The 15,034-nt window shown below is 54.1% G+C and overlaps 1 protein-coding gene across 1 annotated transcript in view; it reads right to left on the bottom strand.

The window, feature by feature from the left end:
* Positions 1-2,409, bottom strand: part of LOC125083716 (NUT family member 2G-like) — a 32,147-nt gene extending 29,738 nt beyond the window's left edge. Inside the window, 3 exon segments of the mRNA XM_047700563.1 lie at positions 369-927; positions 930-1,067; positions 2,312-2,409. Coding sequence (XP_047556519.1) covers positions 369-927; positions 930-1,067; positions 2,312-2,327 — 713 coding nt within the window. The 5' untranslated portion in view covers positions 2,328-2,409.
* Between the last annotated feature and the right edge of the window lie 12,625 nt (positions 2,410-15,034).

Genomic DNA, 15,034 nt, shown 5'->3' with positions numbered 1-15,034 from the left:
CGCTGGCCCCCTGGCCGTGAGATGCCCCAGGCCCATGTTCCCAGGAGGCAGGGTGACAGAGAGCGCGGCACCCAAACCACAGGCCCTCCTCTGACACCCGGACCCTCTCTGCCTGTGAGTCCCCGGCGAATGTCACCGTGATGTCTCTGGAAGGGACAGGTTGGCTGGACAACCCCCCCCACCACCACCACCCCAATGTCAGTTGAGATGCGTGACTGAAAGGTGTCCTGGACCAGAACGTGCCTTCCTAGAGCAGGGACCCGGCCGCAGCCCTTCTTCCCAGCGGCCCTAGATCACCGCCCTGTGTGCGCGCCCCAAGGTGGGCTTGCGTGAGGGCTGCAGGAGAGCAGAGAGCAGAGGCCACTCACATGAGAAAGCAGGAGAGAGCTTCTGCGTCGGGGCTCTGCGGGAGGTGCCTCCGGGCCAGCGACTTGAAGCGCTGCCAGCGCCGGAAGTTCTCGTAAACACTCTTGGGGTTACAGGAGTCCTCGGGCGAGGCCGTGGTCCGGCTCCTGGAAGCTCCGTGAGGCTGTGGCCTGGCGTCGACTGGGGGCACGACGGTGGTCAGCTGCGCGGCTGGGGGCTGAGCCGGAGGTGGAAGGCTTGGGGCCGAGCCTCCCTTGCCAGCCTGGGAGCCCCCATGGGCCGAGGCAGGCATGCTGGTCTCCACCGCAGAGGCTGTCACGAAGAGGGGTGCGGGACACGCAGCACCCCCACAGAGGGCCCCTGGAGCACTCCAGCTGAGGGGGGCCTGAGTGAGGACGATGGTCTGAGTCTGGGGGGTCACTGAGCACCCCTGTTCTGACCGGACCTGCACAATGACATTGCAGGTCCCAGTCCCATTGGGGCCGAGGCCAGCCTCTCCTGCCACCAGCGGAGTCCTGGAGAAAGCTGGCAGCACCAGGGGGCCACCAGGAGGGAATGGGGGGTCATGAGGGGCGGCGGGTGCTGCCCCCACAGTGGCCGGTGAGGGGCGCCGGCAGTGGGTGCGGGGAAGGGCCGTGCCATGAAAGCAGACAGGGAGGCTCCTGGGTCCGTGGCCACATGGGGTCCCAGCACTGCAGATGCTGTGGACAGAAGGAAAGGGCCGGATGGGGTCAGAGAACCCGCAGCCGGGAGGGAGGACCCGGGGCCCCCTTAGCCCCGGGGAGCAGAGCAGTGAATCCCGTGGCATCGCGTGAGGGGCATCACGGGAAAAGGTGCGGTTTGCCAGTGTCCGAGAGTGATGTCCATGCTCTGGCCTCCCGCAGGGAACTCCCGCCGCCCCTCCCACCACGACATCCTGTCTGCACAGGCGGTTGGGCCAGCACTGCCTCTGAGAACCACCCACGGACCCCCCAGACACGACTCTCCAGCCTCACGGGCTGCCTCCCAAGACGTGGGCCTGGCTGGACCCCTGACCTGTGGGAAGTGGCCTCAGCGGGCCCCCTGGCAGCTGGGGACCTTCTGCAAGGTCCCTCCTAGGCACCTGTAGGGCCTCTGTGAACGGACAGCGTCTGAACCATTCGGGCCCCTCTCCGCCAGCCTTCCCGTTCCCGACGCTCCCTGGGAATCCCACCCTCTCCTTCCCGGCCCAGCACAACCGAACAAGAACGCTTGACCTGGATCTCTGCCAGGAAAGCTCCCCCCAAACCCTGCGGTAAGCCCGTCTCAGAACCATCCACACACCCGGACACAGGGCCAGGGTCCAGCAGCCCAGAAAACAGGACAAGAGGAAGCAGGTGGGAACTGCGTTTCCTCAAGAGGGAGAGCGACCCAGAGCGGCTGAGGAACCCGAGCCCTACCTTGAGGCCTCCCGGTGCCCCGACCCTGCTGAACCCAAGACAAGGCCTCCGTGGCCTGCGGACACGTGGGCTCGGAGTGACCACCGGCCCAGGTCTCGGGGAGGACACGACACTGCACACTTGGCCGCACACAGCCCCATGCAACGACGTTCTGGCTAAGACCGCCTCTCCGCCTGCCCCGGCCCGCGCCGCCGGCAGGACACACTCCCACCTCTCCCTGCAAACTGCCCAAGGAGGCGTGTGCCCCCGGAGGGAGTCGGCGAGACGGCCGCCGTCCTTTCTCCACACACAGGGCGTTTCCCCCGACAGGGCCTGACCCACCTCCAAGGAGCCCCTCCCCAAGGTCCTTGCAGGTTTCTGCAGACTCCCGGCCTCTCGGCCCCCAGGCCAGCTGTCCTTGGGGGTCCAGTGCGCTCCCTTCCTCTGCCTAACCCACCGGAGTGCCCCTGGCCGGCGTCACATTTGAATCCCGAGGACTTCAGGGGTGGCCTGGGCCCTGACACGTCCAACCCAAGCCAAAGGCTCACCTCCTTGTAAAGCCATCCCCACAGGCAGAGGACGCCGCCGCCTGGCAGCCTCCACACTGAGGAAAGTCAGGTCCGGGCCCCACACGGTGAGCTGCTCCAGGAGACAGTCGGGAACCAAGCCAAGGACGGAAAAGTTTGAATCTAAACAGGGCGAGAACGCAGGACTTCATGACATTCTGTGGTGGGGAGGGGCGGAGGGCCCCTGCCCTGGCTGGGGTGGGGAGACATTCCATGAGTCGGGCTCTGGCAGGTGGGCCAGAACCCCAGGTTCCTTTCGAACGATGCAGGGGCAGCACAGTTGGGGCGCGCGCCTTTCCAGGCAGTTCAGACACTGTTTTCCAGATTCACCGCACCAAGGTGTGACCCGGTGCTCCTTGGCTCGATTTTGTGTCCAGAGACCTCGGCTCGTGTCCCTCCACCCGCTCTGCTTCCTACCTGGCTCTTGACTCCTTCAACAGGGGCTGCGCAGGGGCGCCTCTTCCTCCCACCTCCTACTCCTGGCAACCCGGCCCCTTTCTCCCAGGAACCCAGGGTTACCTGTGTCTTTTAGATCTTCAGAGAGATGCATTGTGCCTCAAAAAGTCAATGTACGCCCTTCGTTTCTTGAAGAATGAAAGCCTATTTCTCTCCGGTTGAAGGTTGAGAGAGGTCCCAAAATGTGTGTGGATATGCACAGTGATTCTTCTTGTCCTGGTAATGTGGCTCCTCTCCTCCTTTCTGGGGGCTAGATTCCCAGAAGAAGTGCTACAGTCCTCTAAAATTCGGAGGGCCCCATCGAATGGGGTGGCCAATTTTAGCAAATAACAATAATGGACACTCAATTAAATTAGGATCGCAGATAAACATGGAATCAGCGTTCACAAGAGTTGTGTCCCATGCAATATTTGAGATACACTTTTCATGCAGATCTTTCCCCCTTTATCTAATTTTGCATTGAGGTGGGATTCTCTATTTTATCTGGCATCTCTACCAAAAATGTGTAACGTACCCAGTTATTATTAGTCCCTTACCTGTGAGAAAAAGATCTTGGATATGAACACTCCAGAGTGCTATCTCGGCTTCACTGCAAAGCTCATTTGTGTACACACACACACACACACACACACACACACACACAGTATCTGCGGGCTCTTTGAATGATTTGGAATTTGGAAGAGCCATCATATATCACTGAGTGTCTAGGCTTAGTGGGGGTGAGGACAGAAAGAAGGCATAGATCTTCCCCTTTTACTTCGAAGGGGCATAGAAAGACCCGATAGCCCTGGTTTTTTGAGCCGTTACAATCCCTGCTCATGAAATGGATGTGCCCCTTGAGACAAAGCCTCCTGGGGTATCCACTCCTATCCATTTCCCACTCACACAACCAGCTTCCTCTAAGGGCTGGCCGGCCACTCTGAGCCTGGAAGCCCTGCTCTGGGCTTGCAAATGGTAGACCCTCGTTCTTTGGAATCCAGGCTCACACTGAATGGGGTCCCATGTACGTGGGAATCATGGTAGCACCCCTTCAAAATCTCACGGACTCTTATCTTCATGGTTCACGTCAATGTCAGTTTATTGGGAACACAGTGATGCGAAGGAGCATTGATTGGTGTTTTCCTTGTGAGAAGAGGACTGTCAGGAAATGGGCCAAGGGTGATGAGGGCTGAGAACTTCAGAGGCTGAAGCCAGATGTCTCGGGAGACAAGCCTCATTCCCACCGCCATGACGGCAGAGTTCCTACGACAGCAGGGTGTTGGGGAAGGAAAGGGAGCGTGAGAAGGATGGCTCCGCTCTGAACTGGCACTGAACAAGAACTCCTTTTGGTTAAGGCGCTGAAACCCTTCTTGCCTCCCTCCACCCTCCTCAAAGGAAAGCCGACTCCAAAGACCACTGTTGGGTGAAAAGGAACCTGGGGCCATTTTGAAGGGGAAGGGCCATGGACTGTGAGCCCAGGGCCTGGGCTGCTTCTCCCCCTCACCCGTGTTACAGTTGTGGAACAAGTCACTTCTCAATTCCTGCCCCATTTCCTCATGATTTTAAGTGTTCTCCCAACACACCCCGTGACTAGGTCTAGGCAATATTGATATGGAATACTTCAGGAGCGTCCCACCAGCCACCTGAAGGAAGGGAGCTGCATGGTGTGGCCCTATGGGACACTTCCCAGGCCTTTCACCCTATGCAGCCCTCACGTGGCCCTCCACACACACCCTGCCTGTTCTCCCGCAGCTGCTCCACGCACGCTTCCTTGATCTTAGCTGGGGACATGAGCTGAGAGCAATTCAGGCAAATCTCAGGGAACTTAATTTCAAAGATCCGTGTTGGGGACTGGAAAAAGAAACAACTTGGAGACATTTCTCAGGCCTTGAGCTCTTATCTTGGGAAGCCTGAAATGATTTCCAGCCGACTTCCCGTTAGAGAGATGCCGACGGAAACTGCTGCACCTGGCGAAAGCACCTCCTTCCTGCTTCCTGCCCTTGTCCTGTCATTCCGTCAAGTTGCCACAAGATTCTCACTCATGGCTCAGATGTAGGATCTGAGGGAGCCTTCCCGGGGCCACTGATACAAAAGTGGCACTGTGGGAAAAGGATCTCGGCTCAATTCTGCAACCACTTCTGTACTGCTTCAAAATCCTACAGCCCAGAAGCAGATGGAATCAAATTCGCCCAAATGCAATTTGGGAAGACCGGTGGTGGAAGGCACCACCAGAAATCCTTCCCGTGCTGGTCTCTGAGCATGCCTGTAGTGACTGCTCAGAGAGAGCCATCTCTGGACAGGGCTCACAGGTCTGCGAAGGGCCATGACCTCCACCCAGTCAGAGGACACTGGCAGAAGGCGAGACAGCAGGCTTGTGTGCTGTGGAGTCTTCTTCCCGTGCACTTGGGGTGGGCCGTGCGACGCTCGCGAGGTCCGCGGTGCCCGGAAACAGCCCTCCTCTGGCAACGGACTGGAAAGAGATGGCATGATTGAAGCTTCTTCCAAAAATGTCACACAAAGTCAGGGCAATCCGTTGCATCCTTTTTTCACGCGCACTGAAGTTCTTCGATATTCCAGAAGAGGAGGGAGGGCAGAGCAAAACTGCGGCCACGCCGCCTGCTAGGTCACCTGAAACAGGCGCGTGCCGACCCAAGGCGGAAGACGAGCCTTGCGAGGAAAGCTGTGTGGACGACGCTCACAGTCACTGAGCAGCTCCGCCAAGAAACCTGTTGTGTACAGGCTGTGCCCCGGGGAAAGTCTGGGAATGGAGTCAGGGCAGATCGCGTCTCGAGTGTTCCCCGGGTCTGGATTCTCCGCCAGAACTGTGCTTCCATGGAACCTTGCGGGGCTCAGGGGTTCAGCCGGGCGCAGAGGGCGCAGAAAGGCGGGAAAGAGCAGCCGACGCGCAGTCGGGACGGAGGTGGCCGCCCGCCGGCCCGCGGGGCCCTCGGGCTTCTTCGGAGGCACCTGTCCCAGGTCGTTCGCAAGGTCGCGTCTGAGGCCAGGGAGTGCACGCCTGCGATGGTAGGGCCCTGAGCGCTCACTTCCCACGCGCTGGCTAGAAGGCAGGAGGACCGCAAAGAGTGCGGGAGGGTAGTCCCGTGCAGCCCCCGGGTCTTGGACCCATCGCTTCAAGCCTCTCCTGCAGGCCTCTCAGGGCCCGTTTGGACTTGCCCCGCGCGCGCCCGCGCCCGCGCCCGCGCCCGCGCAACCTCCCCAGGGGCGGGGCTGAAAGTCTCCCGGACCCTCCCCTGCAACAGCTCCCGGCGTCCGTTGAGGCTGCCCGCGGAGAAAGCGCGCCTGCGCGGGCTCGGGGGCGGGGGTCCCTAACTGTCCTCTGGCTGAGGGGGGGCCGTGCGTGGCCGCCTCGTGCTTGCGTGAGGTAGGCTTGAAGATGAGGGCGCGCGCTCCCCGGCGTGCAGGGGTGGCGGCCCGCGGTCTGTGGCGTTCTTGCTTCGCGTTGTGTGCGCCCTTGAGGTGGCCCGCGGGGACTGGAGGCATGGCCGTCGCTTTCTGCGGCTTTGGCTTTACGCTGAGGTGCGTCGCGCGGTCCCTCGGGCGGGTTGTTTGCACCCTGACCTTGTAGGGGTGAGGTCGGTTCCTGGGATTTGGTGGCCGGTACTTTGGGGCCGCGGGTCTGCGGTCAGTGCTCGGGTCCCTGGGGTCTGGGGTGTAGGTTATGGAGGGTCTGAGGGTTTGGGGTCCGCGCTCGAGGGTCTAGAATTCAGGGGTTGAGGGATTGGGGTCCGCGCGCCGAGTCTGGGGTGTGTGCTTGGGTCCCCGGGGTCTGGGGTGTAGGTGGATGAGGTTGGGGTCCGCGCTCGAGGGTCTGTTATGGAGGGTCTGGTTGGGGGGTAGCGCGCGAGGGGGGTTGTGCGTTGGGTGGCCGGGGGGTCTGGGGTTCGGGGTCTGCGCTTGTGGGTCTCAGGTACCAGGGGCCCGAGGGTCTGGTGTCCTGGGCGGCCTGTGGGTTCCCCTTCAGCTGCCCGCTGTAGTGGTCCTTGGGGCCTGGTGCGGTGGGCGGGAGGCCCTGGGGGCGGGTCCGCGGGGAGGAGCCGTAGTGGTTGCAGGTGTGATGGTGCGGGGCCACGAGGGGAGTGGAGCGCAGGTGGGGCTTGGAGGGTCTGGTTAGGTCCGAGTCGGTAGGTATATTCTGATGTGTGGTATTTGTGGAAAGGGGCGGTGAAGCTTGTGTGTGTGAGAGTGAGCTGAGTGTGGTTAGGAGGGTGTTAGGAGGTCAGGGTCCATACAGAGTCGGAGTTGGTGGTTAGGGGTTTGTAATCGGTGTTGAGTGGAATATGATACGTGTGGCTTCCCCCCATGACTTGGGGAACCGTGTGAGTAAGAGCAGATTTGAAAGCATTATGTGCATGTGGGTAGGGCATGCTTGGGAAAGTGCGCATTCGTTTAGGTAGACCGCGCTGGTTTTTATGTACGGGCATTGCAGGAGGACCATTGGTGTATCAGAGCATGTTGGATGGTTCTGTGTATCTTTTTCTGATCGGCAGCAGTCCTGTTTGTCTCGGTGTGTTGAGGGTAAGCTGTGATTGTTTTATGGCACTGGTGGGTGTTTATATGTGTGATACGGGTTTTGTAGGGCTGTTGTGCAAGACGGAAGAGTTGATTCTGTTGAGAATTTGGGACTGTGAGGTTATGTATGTAGAGGTGGTGTGGCATATGTGTATGTGAAACGGTGTGGGGTGATAAACGGACATGTTGTAGCATACTGGGTTATTTTAGGTATATTCGGGCTTGTGGAGAGAGGTGTGTGTATTGAGTTTGGTGTGTATTCAGGGACCATGGTTATTGGAGGAATATTTGCTGGGGCCGTGTGTTTGTTGTATTGTTCAGTAGGGGCCGTTAAGCTTGTGTATTTTGGAAAGTGAGCATGTATGTGTCTGATGGGGAGATGGGGCAGTGTTCATACGGAGAGGAGAATTGTATTTCTTATTATTAGAGGTATGTGATATGATTATTAGTATTTGCAGGTGTGAAAGCTGACTGCTACTCACTACAGATAGCTTGGGATTTGGAAGTTGTTTCATGTATGGATCGTGAGGGATGTTTCTTTGTGTGTGTGTGTGTGTGTGTGTGTATTGTGTATATCTACTGGTTTGTGTAAATATCCAGCACCAACTGCATGAATTATCAAATTTGTTCGTAAGGTTTGAAGTTAGGGAGTATTCAGAGTGTTTTCTTTGGGTAGTGCTACTCTGTGTCTGAATGTGTTTGGTCGTAGATAGTAGAAGGTGGTCTCTATATTCAGGATGAGGATAGAAATGTGGTGTGTGTGTGTGTGGAGATCTATATGTATTTCGTGTATATATTTGTATATATATGCACATATGTACAGATACATGTAGTGTTTTTGTGTATGTATCTGGGGTGGAGTTGCTTGGCGTACAGTGGATGTGTGCACATACTTATATGAGAGGGGGGTGTGGTGCACTGGAACTGGCTCGTACTAACTTGGGATGGTCGGTGGTGCATCTCTTTCCTTTCTGTTTGATTAGGTAGGTAGCTGGAAATTAGTCATGCTGGGAATATTTATGCCAGGTAAAAAAACCCAAGCAGAAGTCTTTCCCACCTTCCTCTGAGAGCATTTTCTTAAGTATTTACCAGCACACCACTGGTGTCTATGTGTGAAGCAGGCATCATTGGGTGTGTGAGTGGGGGCATCCAGAGCTCTGGGCCCTTGTATGTGTGCCTTGACCCTGGTCATTCTGAACCACTGCATTACTCCTAAGCAGGTTGGCCCATTCTTTCGGGCCAAAGGATCCCTATATATTTGGTTGATTTCCAGTTTTTTGTGCAGGTAGGTTCAGGGGTGTTTATATGTTAGGCAGGTGGACATTCCTTCAGGATTTGTGGTCCTTACATCAGGGCATCCCAAGATGGATGGCCCTGGTAGACATGGCCGTGCAGAGCAAACCTTCATAAATGTGTTGTTGCTGTGACAGGCAGCATTCAGAACATTGTGGGGATCCTGGAGAGGAGGTCAGAGAGCATGCTCTCCCAGACAACCCCTTGTAAATCACCTAGGTAGCTGCAGGCGTCATTGTCTCTTCTGGAGCATGGTAGGAGAAAACGCCTCCGCATGGGTCCAGGAGGTGAAAGCCTGCAGAAACCCTTGCCCAGAGTCATGGGGAGTGTTGGGAATCTCTAGTTCTCAACCAGCCTATCCCAGTGGAAACCTGAGTCCTCGGGGCTAGGCAGGACCCCTAGGGGTCAGCGAACTGACAAGGCTGGGTGTGGGGAGGCTTTGTCCATGAAGAAGAGCTAGGGGCTGTGACCCAGAAGGACTGCGATGTTCTGCTCTGAATGGATATGGCTCTCATGTCCCCAAACCCTTTAGAAATGCTCTCTCTTTTCTGAATGTTCAGGATGCTCCTAGGACTGGGAAGCACATAGCTTCATGTTTCTCTGAAAGGAAAACTGATGCTCTTTCCTCTGTCCAGGTGGAGCTGCAAACCCACCAGCCACGTGATCAGCATGGCCACCAGCTGGCCACGTAGCTGCCTCCTGCCTCCCACCTCCCTTGGACCCACCCAGCATTTCTGGGCCTTCCTTATGGTGAGTCTCTGGATCTCCCTCCAACAGAAGGTGCTATTGCCAGCTTCTTGAACTGACTTTCTTAGTACGGGTGGGTTCCTAGTAGCTCTCACTGCCTCCTTCATAACCTGTCCCCAATAAAATGCCGGGTATGGTAGGCTAACTGTATTGTGTTTGTCGGCGGAATGGATCTCTGCCTGCTTTTCTGTTTTAAAGAGTATTCTAAAGAGAATGCAATATGTGTACAAGGTATACATCCTTGGGTTTAGTGTGCCTTGTCTTTGAGATGGGAAGATGTAGACCCTGAGATTTAAGGGAGAGAAATAGGGATATCGTGGTATTGAACCAGCACTGAAAACCCCCCACTCAGATGGAATGAATGGGGATTGCTGGAATGGCTGAGGCTGGTCAGAGCTGGTTGTTCTGGGGCCTCAAGTATTTTTTGGAGTGTGTATCATGGGACATAGCCTGTGTTGCCCCGTATCTCCACGGACAGAAGGAATCCTCTGTTTCGTACTGAGTGGCCCCTTTGGCCAGGCCATTAGAAGCTCCAACTTGCTCTACTTCCCAGAAGTTGTTGGGGAGAGAGGACCTGAACCCTCTCAACCGCCCGGGGCATGGGGGCCCAGGAGCCCTGCAGCGACACAGGAGTGCATCTGAGGAGAGACCAAAAGGTGGCTCTGTGGCCACTAGGGAACTGTTCCTACAAAGGACACTGTTCTTTCTTTTTAAATTTTTTAATTTAAATTCAGTTAGCCAACACATAATACATCATTAGTTTTTGATATAATGTTCAATGATTCATCAGTTGTACATAAAACAACACCTGGTGCTCATCGTGTCACATGCCCTCTTCAGTTCCCACCACCCAGTAACCCCATCCCTCCACCCACCTCCCTTTCCACAGCCCTCAGTTTGTTTCCCAGGTCAGGAGTCTCATAAGGTTTGTCTCCCTCAATGATTTCTTCTCATTCAGTCCCCCCTCACCCCCATTGTCCTCTGCACTATTCCTTATGTTCCTCTGTGAGTGAAACCTTATGATAATTGTGTTTCTCGGCTGACCTATTTCACTTGGCAGAATACCCTCCAGTTCCATCCACATTGGTGTAGATGTTAAGTGTTCATCCTTTCTAATGGCTGAGTATATTCTGTTGTATATATGAAACATATCTTCTTTTTCCATCATCTGTTGAAGGACATCTCCGCTCCTTCCACAATTGGGCTGTTGTGGACATTGCTGCTATGAACATTGGGGTGTATGTGCCCCTTCTTTTCTACTACCTCTGTATCTTTGGGGTAAATACCCCGTAGTGCAATTGGTGGGTCATAGGGTAGCTCTATTTTTAACATCTCGAGGAAGCTCCAAACCGTTTCCAGAGTGGTTGTACCAGTTTGCATTCCCACCAACAGTGTAAGAGTGTTCCCTTTTCTCCACACAAAGTACCCTGTTCTGATGTCTGCTAGGGTCCAAGAGAGGAGGCTTACAACCTACAGAGACCAGGAAAAGCAGAACAGGGCCAGTGGGACACTAGGAACAGAGGAGGGAGAAGATGGGACTCAGGATGAGGCTGGAGGCAGGCTTTGACTCTGCTGGGCGAGGGGGGGAGCACGTCGGGAGGTAAATTCCTCCACCCTCGGCCAGACCTGCTCCCGTGGCTGCTAGTAGTTGGGGGATGCTGAGAGGATTCTAGTTTGGGGGTCAGTGGTCTACGTCCTTCCTGCAGCTTTCTCATGCTTCGAGCAAGAAACCTGTCCTGACTTGCAAATCTGTTTGCACCTTCCCCCACTTCCTCCCAAGAGATCAAGAGTCCTTTGTCACCGTCTTGACTGTGCACGTGCATGCATCCAAGTCCATGATATAACCATATGTTTATTATCTCTTTTCTCCCTGGAATGTAAGAGCCAGGAGAGGGGTCTTTACTGTGATCCTTGATGCTTGATAATAATTGTCATGGGTGTGTAGAGTGTCATAGTTTGGAACACAGAACCAGACACAGAGTTTAGGAAACAAGGTATTTACTAAACAGCACCTGTGAGGGTAGAAACAGGAAGAACTGGGCACAGTGGTCTCTCAGCAGACTCCGGAACAGCCTCTGCTTCTCCTCCTGGAGCTGAGGAGCTATACTGTCTCTCAGAGCTGTCACCATTGGAAGAAATTGGCCAGGCCTTCATCAGCCCATGAGACAAATGCCTTCCTGGAAACAGGATGCCCCCGGGCAACGCTGTTCTCTGTAGTTGCCGCCATCCCTGAGGGAGCAGGGGGCTGACGCTCTCTCCCAAAGGTGCTCTTGTCAACTCAGGACGCATGCCACTGTCATCAGACTCCTGCCTGTTACAGCTTATAGCAATTCTTTACATAGATTCTGAGTGTGTGAGTGTCTTCAAGGTGGAGGCAATTGTGTATGTACGTGTTGGGGCTGTGAGTGTGTGTGTGTCAAGTCAGGGAGCCTGGAGGTGTGTGCTTGTGTCTGAGGGAGGTTGGGATGGCCCTCGTATAAGGTTCGGAGGTATGTTGGGGGTCCTGAGCCTGGTACACTGTATTGAGAACCTGCAGGGTATGACTTGCTGAAGGAGGGAGCTCCCTCAGCACGGGCACTCCCACTTTGGGGAAGTGAAGGCACAGTTTCAGTACAGCCCCTCCAAAGGACATGGAGTCACAAGATTTACTTACAGATCCCAGTAATGGGGTGTGTGCAATGGAAGGGCAGTTCTCTGTCTCCGGTCACAGCCAGCAGGACATAGAGAGCAGGGTAGCAAGCACTGAGGACTTATAGGTGTTTGGGGCGGAGGTCCCTAAATTTTCGTGGGCTCACCTCTTTAGTGGTTACCTGTAAAGGTGCCCTAGGAAAAGTAGAGTGGGAGCTTGGGGTGGGAATTCTGAGCTCAGGTCTTTATGGAACTGTCCAGACTGGGTGTGAGCAGGTTGTCATGCTGTAGAATGTGCCGGCAGCCCCTCAGAAGAGCTGTTCTCTCATCATGAGGTTGGAGCTCTGTGTGCAAGTGTGTGCTTGTGTACACTCTGTGTACACACTGGCATTGTGTGAGTGCCTCTGAATGTTCACAGTGCTGGTAGGAAGTTGGTGTGGGTGTATAGAGTGTCTATAGCACAGGCTGGGCTGTGGTGTGTGTAAATTCAGAGTGTCTAGTGAGGAATCTAATACATACATTTGAGGGTTGGGGATTGCTTATGTTCTGGGTACATGTATATTTGGGGCATGGACGGTTGCACATGTATGTATTTATGTAGGGGGTCTAGGAGTGTGTTTGATGAATTTGGAAGGGTTCTTGTGTATTTTACGAGGTTTGAGGGATTGGCTCTGTATATTCAGGTTTAAGAAGATCTGATGAGTATTTTTTTCTGGAGACCTTGGGTGGGGACAGGGATTGGAGGGATGTGTGTGTGTGTGTGTGTGTGTGTGTGTGTGTGTGTGTGTGTTGTGTGGAAGGAGGTTGGGGAGAAAGCCTGAATCAGGACATATCGGTATGGGGGGAGCCTATGGGTGTATTTTGGGGGGATGGATGTTTCAGGATAATTTTAAAGATGTGTAGCAACCGTGTATGTGCGATTTTGAGGGGCAATGAAAGCCGTGAGTATATAGTTGGTGTGGCATGTGTGTGTCTGTGCATTTTGAAACTATTGTAAATATGTGTCTGTGCATTTGAGAAGACATAATGTTATGTGTTAATGCTTTGTGTGTTGGTTTTATGTATATTTGCACTATCAGGGCTGTGTGTATACTTAGGGTAAGAATTTAGGGAGTAGAGGGCTTTGGGAGCTTCAGATTGTCAGTGTAGTGGGGTGTTGTGAGTTGTGTGTCTGTAATTGGGGGGTATAGACAGATGCCATTTATAGGTTATCAAGAGGAGACAGGTATAGGTTTGTATTGGGGTGGTGAGGTCATTCTTTTGAGGAGTATTTAGGAGAAAGTAGGGAACCCCATGTGTATCTATTGGATGGTATTTGTGTGTTGAGTTTTGGAGGCATTGTACACAAGTGGACGTTAATAGTTCTAGGGGACTATATGTGGTATATTTAGGATTATGGGATTGTGTTTAATATTAAGTATGTGAGTTTGGTTTTAATGTATTCAGTTATTGTTGGAGGGTTTGTATGATTTCATTGGGGATTGGTACGGGGCTGAGTGGATTTTTGGGGGGATATGAGGATGTGTGTATTTAAGTGTTTGATTATTGGGGGCTGGTTGGGAGTACATTTTTGTATTCAAGACCATGGCTGTAATTTCATTGGGGTTAAAGGTGTAGGTCTGGGACATGAGGGTTCTAGGTGCACTAGTGGGCATCTGGTGGGTACGGTTTGTGTGTTTGGGGACACGCAGAGCTCTGTGGGACTGTGTGGTAGTGGCTCATTGTGACTAGCTGGAGTGTGTGTTGGTGTAGGAGGGGGACAGGGGGCATATTGGCGACTGTGAGGCTCTCCCATGTGGACTGACCCTTGTTTGTTGTGATCTTCTGTTGCTCAGACTCATCCTGTCTCTTTTCTAGAGCAGCCATTCCCCTGGCATGGTCAGTGGTCTTCTTAAGCTTACCTGGATGGGTCTGGGAATATCACTTCTGCTAGTGGCTGGATGCAGAGTGGGGCTGACTTCCCCAGAATTCAGTGTCACTGTCCTCAGTGGAGTGGCTGGGAGATCAGGGATTCTCCTCTAGGAGGTCAGACTTGACCAGTTCTCTCCAGAATGTGCTGGTGGGAGTGACCCATTGGATGAACTCTGCCAGGAAGTAGTAGATCCAAGGATAGTTCCTGAGGGAGGAATCTACTTTCTTCTTTGGATGGCTCCCACAGAGGGTAAGGGCCAAGTTCCCCACAGGGTCTTTCTCAGGCCTGGCCCTGCTGACGGTCTGTGTATGCACATGTTCTACTGTACTTTGTGTCCTCTGGTGACATCAGCATGAGGCCCCCTGCATGTCAGTTCTCACTGTCCTTCCCCAGCCTGCCCCTGCTTCCCATCCTGCTTTCTCTCCCCTGACACCGTGGGTGAGAGTCACCTTCTCCAGGTAGGAGGGATTCCTCTTCCCCATGTTCTCACACCATCCTCCTGCCTCTCATTTCCTCCGCCTTTTGCACCCACTCTTATCAGAACAAACTTGACTCCTCACAGTGTCCCTTCCTAGGCACCTTCTGGGTCTGACCACCCTCTCACTGCCGCCCCACTGCCTTGGTCATGAGCCCCAGGTGCAGCAGCCTTCTTTCTGTCTTGAAAGGCACATTGGGGCCTCTTCATTTTCTGTTTCCTCATGTTAGAATGCTTCCTCTCTTCTCTTTATGGAGTCCTTCCTGACTGAGATCTGCCCCTGTTACTCTCTTGGCCCTCATCCTGCTTCATTGTCCTACAATGTCTCTCTCAAGGCTGAAGTGGGGAAGCTGGTCAGTGTCTTAGCGAGTATCCTAACTCCAGGAATGGTAACCATTGACACATGAGACACCAGGCCATCCGTGAGAGAATGAACTGCATGGTCCGCTTTGTCAACAGGACCTGTGAACCTGCTGCCTAGTGGCACACATGTCCCTCAAGGATGGGAGCATTGAGTCTTCATTACCTCCACCCAGGGACATGTCCTAGGCCTGATCACCGTCAGCTCATATCACTGGCAGGTAGAACAAATTAAGCCAGCTGACACAGGACACATGGCATCCTGCAAAGCAACAAACCCAAATGTTGCTCACGAAAAACCTAAACTCCTATGGCTCATAGTTCA

Source organism: Lutra lutra, chromosome 13 (assembly GCF_902655055.1).
Source record: "Lutra lutra chromosome 13, mLutLut1.2, whole genome shotgun sequence".
Lineage (NCBI taxonomy): Eukaryota > Metazoa > Chordata > Mammalia > Carnivora > Mustelidae > Lutra > Lutra lutra.
The sequence above is the reverse complement of the archived record's forward strand: the minus strand, read 5'-3'. Positions and strand labels throughout refer to the sequence as shown.